Source organism: Eulemur rufifrons, chromosome 10 (genome assembly GCF_041146395.1).
Source record: "Eulemur rufifrons isolate Redbay chromosome 10, OSU_ERuf_1, whole genome shotgun sequence".
Lineage (NCBI taxonomy): Eukaryota > Metazoa > Chordata > Mammalia > Primates > Lemuridae > Eulemur > Eulemur rufifrons.
In genome coordinates, this window is record NC_090992.1 from 13,912,610 (window position 1) to 13,926,415 (window position 13,806).

At 46.8% G+C, this 13,806-nt stretch overlaps 1 protein-coding gene across 2 annotated transcripts; it reads left to right on the forward strand.

Annotated features, from left to right (window-relative positions):
* The first annotated feature begins 217 nt into the window (after positions 1-217).
* Positions 218-12,649, forward strand: BNIP1 (BCL2 interacting protein 1). Of its 2 annotated transcripts, XM_069484188.1 has the most exons (6): positions 218-316; positions 2,207-2,299; positions 5,831-5,922; positions 8,076-8,177; positions 8,967-9,085; positions 12,014-12,649. In XM_069484188.1, exons 1-6 carry the CDS (start codon positions 233-235, stop codon positions 12,208-12,210), a joined length of 687 nt encoding a protein of 228 aa, XP_069340289.1. In that variant the 5' UTR covers positions 218-232; the 3' UTR covers positions 12,211-12,649. The 2 variants fall into 2 exon arrangements, with proteins under 2 accessions (XP_069340289.1, XP_069340290.1); XM_069484189.1 differs by lacking the exon at positions 8,076-8,177 and having other exon boundaries at positions 233-316; positions 12,014-12,646.
* The last annotated feature ends 1,157 nt before the right edge of the window (positions 12,650-13,806 follow it).

Below are 13,806 nucleotides of genomic sequence, written 5' to 3' on the forward strand. Positions count from 1 at the left end.
ATATTCCCTCTTCTCTTCCTTTCCGTTTTATCAGGACCAAACCAAGAGGAGAGGCTGATTTCCCGCCACGTGTCAGGGAAAGTCCCCACAATTCGGCGCAGTGACCCTCGCTTGCCATTTACACCGGTCTCTAAGGGGCGCTGGTACGAGACGGGGCGGGGACGAAAAGAAGGCGGTGCGAAAATACGTTTTAATTTGGGCCCCGCTGCTGCCCGTAGCCGGTGTCTCCAACATGGCGGCTCCCCAAGATGTCCACGTCCGGATCTGTAACCAAGAGATTGTCAAATTCGACCTGGAGGTGAAGGCGCTTATCCAGGTAATGATTCCCGGGACCCCTGCCGGGCTCCAGCAGCCCTAACAAATGCTCCGCTGGCCTGTGAGCTCGGCGGTCTCACTCCTGAACTTTCCCCACTTGGTCTCCCAGGCTGTCGGCCCCGCCCCATAACCATTTACCCTCTTGTCCCCATTTGGTCCTGTCCCCGTGACTGCTGGCTTGATCCTCCATCTGGGTGCCCCTTCTCCAGAGCACCCCGCTGTCCACCGCCCCAAACCCGGCCACCCCTTTGTGGCCCCCATTTGTGGCCCCACTTTGTCCCTCCAACCCATACCCCGGCCGTCGCCCCGCCCCTGAACCACCTCACAACCTGCCTGTCATCCTACTTGGCCCCGCCTTCTGACACCTCCTTCCCTATCACCTGGTAGCGTCCCGGAGGCCATGAACCCCGCCCCGTCCCGGACAGCTCCGCTTGGTCCGGTGCCCCGTGGCCCAAGGCCACCTGGCACGGGAGGCATCGGGTGAAGTGAACGTAACCTAGACCGTAGTTGCGTTTTTGTACATGAGGACATCGAGTAAAGCACCGAGGCCAAAGTCAGAAGGCAGGCAGTGGCAAAACCAGGACCCGGACTGGAAAACTCCGCCCAGGAAAAGCACGTTAGAAAGTCTCTCTTCCTTTTAGCAGACCGGGAAAGTGAGGTACTTTGCCTTAAGCTATTTAAGGGCAGAAGTGCAATAAATCAGTTTGCCTAGACGAGTGTTAGGAATGTAGAAATGGTTCCATGAGTTTAGCAAAAAGAAACCAAGAGTTTTAAACCTTGATTTTTTAAAGCAAATCGCTTCCATTTCCAACAGATGTCACTAAACATTAGATGTAGATTTGGAGTTTGTAACAAAGTGTACCAAAAAGTAAAGGAAAGTAGGGCTTCCCAGATAAACCAGGTGCAGGATAAACCAAATTAGTGGTTTGTCATATGATGCAAAGAAATTTGGTTTAACAAGTAAGCCAGAGGACAAGCGAAGAAACATGATGCAAACATTTAAACTTCTTGAACTTCACTTCTCCGACACATAAACTACAAAAATTCTAGGCCAATTCTAGAAAAATAAACTTAGGATTCGTATAAATGAAATTACCTTTTCACATAATCTAAATTGCTTAGGCCCCCTTTTGTACTTTTTCTAACATTTGAGTTGTTGTGATTGCTGATGGGAAAGATTGATTACGACTAGATATATTGCATTCTAACTGTGTTCTAGCTGCTCTGCTAAGTGCTTTACATACATATATGATCCATGAGGTAGGTAATATGATAAGGAAACTGAGGCACAGAGAACTTAAGTAATTTTTTCAAGAGGTTACACAGCTAATAAGTTGCTATAGCCAGGATTTGAATCCACATAGTCTGGCTCCAGAGCCTGTTCTGAAACCCAGCATCAATAATTCTGAATGTCCGGCAACAAATTCTAAATCTACCCTTAAACGTTTCTGTAAACACTCTGATTTATAACTGATGGTTTGTAAAGTCAGACTGCAGAAGTTAATCTTGTCATTTGATGCTAGGTATTTAAGCATCAAATGTTAAATCTAAAGGATCTAAAGTTATAGTATCACTTCTGCATGTTCATTCTTGTTGGACATACAAGCTGTTTTAAGCTTTTCATCCTGGCCAGGTGATGTGTATTGTTAAAATTTAGGAACTAAAAGGCAGGTCAAGGCAGAGCTGTGTTTGTTTCTATGCTTTTATATTATCTGCTTAACATTAAAGAAGCATGAGAAAAATGTAAATGATAATGGTTTTGCTTGTGTTGCGGAGGTAAATAGCAGAGATCAGGATGAGTTACAATCAGTAGGCCGGTCTCACTGTACTCATGGTGTCATTTCATTTCATTGCCTCAAGAAAGGCCTCTCATCTCTTCAATTTCTCCTAGGATATTCGTGATTGTTCGGGACCCTTGAGTGCACTTACTGAACTGAATACTAAAGTGAAAGAGAAATTTCAACAGTTACGTTACAGAATACAGGTGGGTACTCCCAGAACCGAGATGCTGAGAATGGGTAGCAGTGAAGGGCGCTCAGTCCTGGTTATAGCCTCTGCTTTTAGAGCTGTCCAGTTTTTTTAGATACCAGTTGGAGGGAGTCACAAACATTTTTAGACAGCGAGGGTGACTCTGTACTAACCTATTTATCAGATAACAGTGAGAAACTTTTGAATACAGAACACTGTCAGCTGTGTCAACAAGTGGATGACAGGAACACGATTATCCTTGGGATTTTTTTTTTAAGGGTAGTCAAGTGAAGCAGTGGGAGTGGAGAAGAGACAAAGGAATCTGTAACTGGTTGTGATCAATTAGTTGTAAACACCACTGCACTAGGACCAGCCACATCTTTGGAATATGTGAAACCCTGAGGCCACTTCAGCTGCTTTCTCTTCTCTGTCACCCTCTAACCCATTCACTCGTTTGCACCTCAATCCATCACCCGTGTCTCCTAGGTTTTTTTCATGCTGTCACTTTGCCCAGCATCTTCCTTTCTGTTTCTATAGTCAACAAGTCACATCATGTGCACGTTTAATACACCTGAATTCAACTGTTATATGTGCCATCCCCAAAACACTAGAGAGCCAGGCACAGTGGTTCACACCTATAATCCTAGTAACTCAGGAGGCAGACAGGGGAGGATTGCTTGAGCCCAAGAATTTGAGACAGCCTGGGCAGCATAGCCATCTCTCAAAAGATTTTAAAAATTGGCTGGGCATGGTGGCACCTGCTGGTAGCTCCAGCTACTCCAGCGGCTGAGGTGGGAGGATCACTTGAGCCCAGGTGTTTGAGGCTACAGTGAGCTATGATCAGGCCACTGCACTGCAGCCTAGGTAACAAAGCGAGACCCTGTCTCTTAAAAACAAAACAAAACCCCAAACACTAGAGAATGAGAAGTAGCAGTTTGACTAGCAGAGATATTTCTACTGTTGTGCCTTCAGTGAAGGCTAGATGGGTGTCGTGAATCTGCCCATCCCTGGATGGGTCTTGTGGTGCCTGGTCTCATCGCATATGGTACCGGGGTTTAAAGACTTGCGCTTTTCATATAACATGACTTCAAAAGCTAGCCAAAAACTCTATTGTTGCTTAACAGAAGACAACAGTCTGTTTCAAAGCTGGTAGAAAAGCTGGCCAGTTGGACACCTGTGAAACAGTCTGTCTGTGTCCTGTGTGTTGCCTTCCTGAGGGATTTTCAAGGGCAATTTTGAAAATGTGCAGTTTTTGCTATAGGAGTTAACTATAGACTTTCAGCAATGTCACCAGACCTAGCTGATCTCTTTTGACCTCCATCTCCAGCACTGATTTCATCATTTCAATTTTTGTTTTTGAAAGGATGTTACTTTTACATGTTGTATAAATGTGTATGTATATGTAAATGTAGACATACAGTGAAAAGTCTCAGTTACGTCTCTTTTTTGTTCTCTGTTCCCCTCTTCCAAACAGGTAACCACTTTTGTTACTTACGTATCTTTCCAGAGTTTCTCTACTCAAATATTTTAAGAGACAAATATATTTTCTTACTTCGTCACCAATTCTCATCTAAAAGGTAGCATACTAAAACAAGGCTTTTTTTTTTTTTTTTTTTTTGAGATAGAATCTTGCTCTGTCATCTGGGCTAGAGTGCGGTGGCATCATCATAGCTCACTGCAACCTCAAACTCCCAGGCTCAATTGATCCTCCTGCCTCAGCCTCCCAAGTAGCTGGTACCACAGGTGTGTGCCACCACGCCCGGCTAATTTTTTCTAATTTTTTGTAGAGACAGGGTCTTGCTCTTGCTCAGGCTGGTCCTGACCTCCTGACCTCAAGTGATCCTCCTGCCTCGGCCTCCCAGAGTGCTGGGATTACAAGTGTGAGCCACCTCACCTGGCCTGAAACACAGCTTTTTAAAACTTGAACAATATGTGTTGGAAATCTTTCCGTATCAGTAATTAGAGGGCTTCCTCATTCTTTTTTAAATAGCTGTAATTTTTTTTTTTAGCCAGTTCTCTGTTAAAGGGCATTTATTTGGACTGCTCCCACATTTTTCTTTTTAAAGCTAACTTATTCCCTAGAAGACCTTCTTCAACTGAGCATGACTTCAACTCTCCTACTACACCCACCACCTTCAGTATGAGTGTTTCTCTGTCTTTTTATTTAAGTATCTGGGTGCTCACCCAGTGTTTATTTCCTTCACTAATTAAAATTACCTCACCAGTACATTTACATATTTATTTCTTTGCCCCCACATCCCCAATAATGTCACTACCTTGAGCTGGGGTATCCCTGGCACCTAATAAGGACCTAATAAGCACATGGTCAGCAAATGAATAACCCCATCCCTGGCTAGAGTGCCCTGGCGTCAGCCTAGCTCAAAGCAACCTCAAACTCCTGGGCTTAAGCAATCCTTCTGCCTCAGCCTCCCAAGTAGCTGGGAGTACAGGCAAGCACCACCATACCTGGCTAATTTTTTCTATTTTTAGTAGAGACGGGGTCTCGCCCTTGCTCAGGCTGGTCTTGAACTCCTGAGCTCAAACGATCTGCCCACCTCTGCCTCCCAGAGTGCTAGGATTACAGGCGTGAGCCACTGCACCTGGCCTTATATACTCTTTTTATACCTGGAAATAAATACAAGATTTCTATTTGTTTGATGTTTTTAACTTTTATATCAGTGTATTTTTGTGTATTGGTAATAAGATTGTGTGATACTAGAAGAGAATTGGCCTCATCGTCAAAATACGGTGTTTTGCACATAGTAAATGTTGGGCATGACTGTGTGTAAGTACCTGTGTGTCTGTCTTTGCATATGTGATTCTCAAACTGGAATTTGAGAACTCTTCTACCCCCTTTCTTCTCTCCAGAACTAATACTGCTCTCTGACGTTTCATGAGGAAATTGTACATTTCTCCTTCATTCCTCCCTGCCTTCTTCCCATGCATCCATTCTTCCATTCAGTGATTCTGTGCCTAATATGTGCCAGGCATGAGGGATATCCATAGTGAATAGCACCACATGTAGCTCTGCTTAGTCATACAGTTTACATTCTAGCAGGGAATATAGATTTTAAATGAGTGATCATGTCCATCCCCCAGACGGTGCGCACTGCACCCGTTAGGTGTGAATATATCCACCCCCTCCTCCCTGCTCCCCATACAGCAGTTTGGTAGTCCCATGATATCTAAGTGTGGGATCAGTGGGCTAGTATTTTGTCATTTTTTTTTTCTTTTCTTTTCTTTTCTGGCACGCCCTGGATTATAAGAGCAGCAACTCCCACTTCAGGGCAGCGGTGTCTCACTCACGGGCTGACTGCTTGGCTCTCGGTTCCTTTCTCCCTTTTGTGCCCTAGGGATTCTTCTTTGTTGCAGGCGTAGCTATATATTTAAAAGGGTGTGTGTTATATGTTGCCTAGCATTCCTAGGTGTTCTGTTTTCAAAGGGTGCTTCAAGTACTACTGTACGCCTTTGCCAGAAATAGAAGTGCTCTTCTGTTTTCATGTTGGTGTTTAAAATCATTTTAACATAGAGCTATTTTTCCACACAGGAGCTTGAGCAGTCGGCTAAAGAGCAAGACAAAGAGTCGGAGAAGCAACTTCTACTCCAGGAAGTGGAGAATCACAAAAAGCAGATGCTCAGGTAGGCAAGGCCTGGCCTCCTGCCAGTGGCCTCTGTTGGGTCACCTGTTCCCTGTGAGGCCTGTGCGTGTGTTTGCCTAATAAACCTGGTTTAATGGGGACTTCCTGATATCGTTTACACACAGGTGGAATGTTCTCTCTAGATCAGTAATTCTTAAATCGGGATGGGGGGATAAACGGGGCCCCTGTGGGCAGGTGGAGCTGTGCCTAGTTTACAGAAGCATATTTAACACTGTGCTGTATTTTATGTTTTTAAAGCAAAAGAAAAAATATGATTGCTTTTGTAATGCAGGGTTGTTTTTATCTAAGAATAATTGCTACCAGCAAAAGTCCACTGAAAGAGAAACTATTTCAGTTGGACCAAAATTTAAAAGGTTTTGAACAGGATGTTATCTGAAAAAATGAAACAAAAAAAATGTAAATAAGTATAAGTTATGTTAAACAAAATTGAGGTTATAATTGCAGCTGTGTGATAATGCTTCATTATATAGCTGCAGCTATGTGCCGTTTCTTTTTTTTAAAGTGTCTAATTGAAGTTATGCCATTTCTTGATATTGAATTGGGAGAGGTATAACTTTTCCAACAGAATTGCCTGACAACATGAAATAGTATCTTTCCTGTCATGTTTGACTTTTGTACCTAATTATAAAGAGAGATGTTGTTCCAAATATATTTGAGGGCTCCATCAGCTTTCCCGGTTGTCTGGAGTCCAGATCATTCTCTTCACCGTTCTCATCATCCCCACAGTTTTCTCCTTGCCCCTGTTCATTGGTCCACCTCGGCCAGATCTGTGGCTCTGCTTCTGAGCACTTCCTCGGCACTGTCCTCCCTGACAGCCGCTGTGTGGCAAAGAGAGGCCGAGTGAGTGGCAGGCGATGTTCCAGCGATTACTTTGTGTTATGATGGCTTTTGCTTTCCTGAGCCACCAAGCGTACTCAGATTATAAACACTGAGTGCAGAGGAGCCCTTGTATAAGGCACCATAAGTCACAAAGACACACTCAGCCGAGCATGGGTTTAGAGCTGGGAATGGCCATCCATGAAGCAGGAGTTACGGGCAGAGGAGAGAAAGTGGTAAAATTAGCACTTTGGCAACTGTGTCGTGCTTGCCTGGGTCGTCGTGCTAGTCACACCATACACGAAGCATCTGTTTGCTTGTCTTTCTCCCCGGTAAATGTGAGCCCCTTAAGGATGGACACTGCCGCTCCTTCATCCCTCATCCCAGGGCCCCACAGAACTCCCTTGCAAACCATTTGACAATGTAACTGGTGCTTTTAGAATGGCAAGTGTGAAATGGCAGACGCCGTTTAGGCATCAGAGAGCCCATCGGAAGACGTTCAGCATAAAGGTGCTATTAGAAGACCACCCTGTCAGCTCATGTACTCTGTTCTGGTTTTAGAGTATTTATTTCCAGGGCTTAGCACGATTGGTTTAAGCCGGCTGCGTAAGAGTTCTGGAGCATGGGTGTGATTCTCAGAGTGACGCAATTAGCCTTTTTATAATTTATTGACAACGGCTGCATTGCTAAACCCAGGGAGCTAGCTATTAAATTTCAGTTGTCACTCACAAGGGAGCTTAGGTAAAGAGTATAAATAAACCACGTCAGTCAGGTCCCTGCTAACACAGTATGTTTGTGTTGTTCATGACTGGTCTGTAGTATGTAAAGAACAGCAAACCTTGAAGAAATATTGAGAAAAATTGGCTTTTTGTGATCTTTACTTCCTACCACATATACTAATCGAGCAGCTAAGGGGCCAGAACGATGTTGTAGGCACTGGAGATACAGAGATGAGTAAGTCATAGTTCTTCAGGATCAGCACCGGCCAGGACACGTGGGCCCAGCTGGGGAGTCCGGTTGCTGCCCTTAAGTCTGGAGCCCTTGTGGGGCTGTGCACAGAGGAGTGTGGCCATGAGGGGAGAGGGACAGACACAGAGCATCCCGAGGTGGCCTCCAGGGTCCAGTTGTGAGGTCAGGACTGAACGAGGGCAATTGCTGGGACACCAAGAGGAGGAAGTGACAAGAGGTGGGGCGGACTCCAAGAGCCACACCTGGGGGGCCTTCCCGATTGCTCCTTTGCTGGAAGGAACTGCAGTGATTTGAACTAAGGAACTGGGGGAGTCGACAGAAACTTACACATGACCCTTCTGATTCCAGCAATCAGACCTCATGGAGGAAAGCTAATCTCACTTGCAAAATTGCAATTGACAATCTAGAGAAAGCAGAACTTCTCCGGGGAGGAGAGCTCTTAAGGCAAAGGTACCTGTTCTTTTGTCTTTCTGGGCTCTGATAACAGAACAGATAACAATTGGCAAGATGTAAAACCCACTGCAGGAAACATCCGCCTGTTTTCAGCTTGGTATTTAATTTTATTACCTAAATAATTTTTTTGAAGTGTGAAAGAAATGCATATTTATTTATTTATAGTAAATTGGTAAAATAAAAGTATATGAATTACAAAATGAAAATAAGCTGTAGTATTATTACTCACGAGCATTTTGGCATATTGCCTCCTCATTTTTTCTTCTTTCATATTTTTTACAAAGTCAAAATCATACCATATATAAAATTTAGTATCCTACTCTTTCAGCACAAAGCTTGCCCATTTATTAAAGCTAAACAGTACATAGTATGTTGATTGTATGTTAATACAATCCCCTGTGTCCTTGCATTTCTAGTTTTTCAGTATTGTTAATCATATACCAGGGCATATCTTAGAACATAAGGCTTTATCCACATTTTGGATATTTCCTTTGGAGAGATTCCCAGGGATGAGATTATTGGGTCAAAGGAATGAACATTTCTAAGGCTCCTGATCCATATTGGCAAATTGCTTTACAGAAGGCAGCATTGGTTTACATTCCTACTAGCAGCTGCAAGAGTGTGGGTCTCAGCACGCCCTTGCTATTAACAGCATTGACTGTGATCGTTTAAAATATCTACACCACTTTGATAGGTAAAAAAAAAATGGGCTCTCCTTTGACTATGGGGCCTGCTTGCAGCTAGGCTTTTGTTGACATTCCTCCTCCCCTTCCTCTGGACTTTTAGGAAAACCACCAAAGAAAGCTTGGCCCAGACGTCCAGCGCCATCACAGAGAGCCTCATGGGGATCAGCAGGATGATGTCGCAGCAGGTCCAGCAGAGCGAGGAGGCCATGCAGACTCTAGGTAAAGCCAGGCCGGGAGTAGGAAGCTCTCCCACAGGCACTGGCTCCAGAGCCCTCACCGGGCCCCTCCACCTGCGCGCCCACCACTGCGTGCCCAAAGCTCGCTGACTCTGTGGCTTCTCACTCACGACATGACTTGACTGACAGCTGGGTCTCACCCGGAGTGGGAAGGTGCTGCTCTTGTTTCGCTTTTTTTATAGTTGTACTAGAAGACCCCGCAGCCCGTCAGTGTTTCCCCAGTGGACGCATTCCCTGGGGCTCATGTGAGAAGCGGAGACCCTCGGGGCCTCTCCCGGAGAGAGGGTGTCGGCAGGGCTGGGCAGGGGGCCAGGGATTCTGACGTTCAGCGAGGGCTCTGGGGCCCCATTCGGCCAGGCAGTTTTGGGAATTGTCGCCCCAAGAGCAGTTTAGTGTTGGCTGCTGGTAAGGCCACTAGGACCTCGGTTTACAATCATACCCCCAGTCGTTGTCCTTCCTGTGAGTTCCTTTTACAAGATCCCAGTCAGGAGCTACAGAAGAGACTGAGAGCATCTGCCCTGTGACACAGAAGAGGAGCAGCCCTCTCCGGGGCCGCTCAGTGTAGCAAAACAGAGCGTTTACTCCTCGAAATGCTTTTGGAAAATTTCACACAGAGACCAAGTAGTGAGCGTGGTGTCATGAGTCCCCTGAACCTGTCACCCACTTCAGCACTGTCAGCTCATGGCCAGTGAGTGAGTTTCAGTTCTACCCTCACCCCATTCCCCCATCTGGATTATTTTGAAGCAAATCCCAGACATCATCCATAAATATCTCAGTTGGTCTCTCTAAAAGATAAGGGACTCTTTGGGAAAAAAACAAAAACAACCCCATAACCATGATACCATTACCACCCCTAGCAATTACCTGTAATTTTGAACCACTTTTTTTCTCAGTGTACCATTCAAAGCGCCAGAAGCAAAGGAAAGCAAACAAGTAACCCCACAGCCACACCTTGTGTCTGCAGCTTATGAGCTTTCCAGGCCCAGACCCAGCCAGCCGCCTCCTCCCAGTGGCACCTGGGCACGGCTGGGCCTCCGGGAGGCTTTGGTGGAGTGAGAATGAGACAACATGGCCTTTGAGTCTTGGCTTCAGTGCTCTAATGTGGGTCACAGGACGCCCCCCTCCAGTGATGAGAAGGAGACACACATACTGGTGCTTTCTGGGGTGTTAAGGGGCCCCCGGTGTGAGGGTTGTTCTTCGGGCACATTTTTAGAAGAAATAGCTGTTGAAGAAAAGGGAAAGTGCAGTTCTTAATCCTTTCCTTATGCCCCACAAATTCAGCTGGATTTAAAGGCCTATTAGGACTACAGTTTAACAGAAAAAAACCTATTAGGGCTATGATGCCTGGAATTTGCTGCAAAATCCTAGGAGTGGGGGGAGTTGTGTGGGGTGGGGGCCGGGATGACAGGGTTGGTGGCGCTTAGGGACGGGTGATGGGCACATGGCATCTCATGATGCTGTGCTGGCTACTGAGCAAGAGGCCCGAGAGGGATTCTTGTTGTGTAAATGTTTGTTTTTCCTATTTTATCTGTCATTTTTATTGCTGTGTTTCTTCTGGTAATTAATGTCATTTACTTAGTAGCTTTTAATTTTGTGACGAGGTGGCACATACAATGTGGTGAAGGAAAAAACCTCCAGCCTAGAGCTGTCCAGTAGAAAATGCGAGCCCACGTGTCACTTTTCTAGTAGGCACATTCACAAGAGTAAAAAGAAACATAAATTAATTTTAATATTATATTTTGTTTAACCCATTGGGACATTGTGCAAAATATTATAATTTCAACATGCAATTAATATTAAAAATTATTGGGATATCTGACATTCCTTTTCTCCCCACATATTAAGTCTTGGAAATCTTGCATGTATTTTATACTCACAGACATCTCCATTTGGATTAACCACGTTTTACATGCTCACGAGCCGCGTGGTATTACTGGCCAGGACAGTACACAAGGGACACAAGAAGACAACACTCTGTTCTGACTTCCAGCTGACTCTTGTCCATTCCCAGAGGCAACCACTGTTACCAATTTCTTTTGTATCCTTCTGAGATCCTCCAAGCTCATATAGCATAAGCAGGTGGAAAATTATTTATCTCCCTCTTTCTTACCTAAGTGGGAACGTTTCACATGTGCTCTTTTACCCTTTGCCTTTTCACTTAACGTATCTTATTCGATGGATGTTCTGATGATACCTTATTATGCTGTGTAGGGGAAGCTTGCCGGGTAAACCTACCCCAAGTATGAGGCCCGGAAACCTGTAGTCACAAATACGTTTGACCTTGGGCACAATGATCCCTTAAGGGACAGGGGCCCTTCCTTAGGTGTCACACAGCATGTCACACAGTTGTCACATCTTTGAAGCTACAGCCTGTGTCCCAAGCCTGCAGGACTGAACTAGGGGTATGTGTGAGGGCTGTGGCAGGGCCCAGCCCACCCTGCCCTTCTGGGGTCCTGCAAAGAGCAGGTCTGACTGGCTGACATCTGCCAGCCGCACCTCCCAGGTGGGAAGTGCTGGTGCCCGCTGGCTGCCGCCCCAGGGCCTGCCTGTGATGGCGGGTTGTTCATGGGTTGTTCACGGCTGGTGGCTCTTCTCAGCAGCACCTGTCTGCTTCCGAGAGCCAAGGTGGGGGGCGCGGCAAGCGAGCCTTGTCTGACCTTGCCCCTAGTGACTTCCGTGATTGAGGACTCCCGGACAATCCACCTCACCCTGGAGCTGGCTGGACCTGCGAGCCTGTCCTTGGCAGCTGCTCGTTCTCTCTGCCCTCTAGACGGTCTCCATGCACGTGCTGGGTCCTGGCTCGGGCGCACTCGCTCAGAACGCAGGCTGTTATTGGCAGCCTGGCCTGCCGAGCAGTCTTTGGCTTCTGTGCTGCACAGTCTGAGTCAGGCCCCTCCCTCTTTTGTTTCAGTAAATTCTTCACGAACAATCCTGGATGCAAATGAAGAATTTAAGTCCATGTCCGGGACCATCCAGCTGGGCCGGAAGCTCATCACAAAATACAATCGCAGGGAGCTGACGGACAAACTTCTCATCTTCCTTGCTCTGGCCCTGTTTCTTGCCACGGTCCTCTATATCATGAAAAAGCGGCTCTTTCCTTTTTTGTGAGACCCCAAAGCTGCCAGCTTTGGCTCTTCCAGCTCTTGTGTCAGGGTCCGTCCAGCTCCTGAGCGCAGCCCAGGCTGCCAGGCGGAGCCACAGCCGCGCTTGCTCCCGTTGCTCAGCAGGTCAGGGGGAGACGCAGCTGCCCGGTGTTCTGCGAGTGGCTTGTAGAGGGCGAGCAGAGCAACAGGGGGCAGGCCGGTCACTGGGACACCGTCAGAACACAAGGGTCCCCGAGCACTGTGGGTGCTGCCGCGTGGAGCACTCAGAGCCCAGCAGCCAGGACGTGATCCTCCTCCTCTCTCCCTGTCCCACTGAGCCCTAAATGCCAGATCTGGTGGAGGGAAGAGAGAAGAGGTGGGAAGAAGGATGATGAAAACTCATGGCCATTCCTTGAATAAACTTGACTGTATTTAATAGAATAAAATGCATTTGGTTTTATAAGGCATCCCTCTGGGAATGTCTGTGCCTCTTCTCTTGATGTCCACATTTCTAGGACATCTTGATTATTTAGTCATTTACTCAACAAAGAATTATTAAGCAGCTGCCACACACAGGGTGTCACAGACACTGCTGAGCATTGCAAGTACATTGGCAAAAGCAGACACGGTTCCTTCCTCAGGGAGCAACAGAAAGATCTCACGGACTACTGGGAAGGAGAGCGCAGGCAGCCCCCCGTGGGAGTGGCGCACGCCAGCATCCGAAGGGGCCGAGCGGGACGTCTTTCTCCTCTGCACAGCAGCCCGGCCAGGCCTGGGGTGTGTCGTGACTCAGGGACTCAGAAGGCTAAGCCTTCTCTCTGAGGTCCAGAGCCAAGTGCAACCAAGGAGGAAGAAGCTAGTGAGAAGCTGAGGCTCATGTGGGCCTGAGTTCCATTGATGACAGGGGACTAGGGCCCAGCGAGGCTGGCCCTGGAGGTGTTGGTGTCTTCTTGTGCTAAGGCCTGGCTGCCCTGGAGCTTGAAACCCCACCTCCCCCACTATTTATAGCCCCTGAGGACCTGGGAGGGGCATCATGGAGGCAGAAGGGAAAGTAAAAAGAAGGTGGACTTGGAACCTTGGCTCAAACACTTGGTTTTGAGTCTGGGCTCTACTAATGGAGCACGTGACCATGGGCAAGTTACCTTATGTTGCTAAGCCTCAGTTTCCCCATCTAAAGTGGAGGTGATAGTCCATAGAAACCCTCGTAGAGTCAACTTGAGAATCAAAAGCAATTATAAAGTAACAAGCGTAGTTCCTTATGATGGCCTGCCATGGCCTTCCCAAATGCTGCCACCCCCAGGGCTCTGGCCCTGAGGTTCCCTGCAGCAAACAGCCAGAGGGCCTGGGGAAAGGCTGGCCAGGCATGGCAGCTCTGTCTAGACCTGCCTGAGCAGAGAGTGTCAAGAGTGACTCAGTTACCAAGTGACAGATCGTCACGGGACCAAGTTATAACAGACTGGCTGCACCCCTCAGAGTAGCGTGCTGAGTAGTCCAGTTAAAGTGTGTACACACACACACACACACACACACACAATATCCAGCCATATATCATCCTTAAACAATTCTTGGCCCCAAAAAGACACTCAAGTGCAAATTGTGCACACATGTGTCTTATTTATAG

Excerpts from the sequence above, each read along its gene's own strand:
- BNIP1 (XM_069484188.1), top strand. The coding sequence starts at position 233 with ATGGCGGCTCCCCAAGATGTCCACGTCCGGATCTGTAACCAAGAGATT. Across the intron at positions 5,923-8,075 it reads CACAAAAAGCAGATGCTCAG|CAATCAGACCTCATGGAGGA; the intron begins GTAGGCAAGGCC and ends TTCTGATTCCAG. Across the intron at positions 9,086-12,013 it reads GGAGGCCATGCAGACTCTAG|TAAATTCTTCACGAACAATC; the intron begins GTAAAGCCAGGC and ends CTTTTGTTTCAG.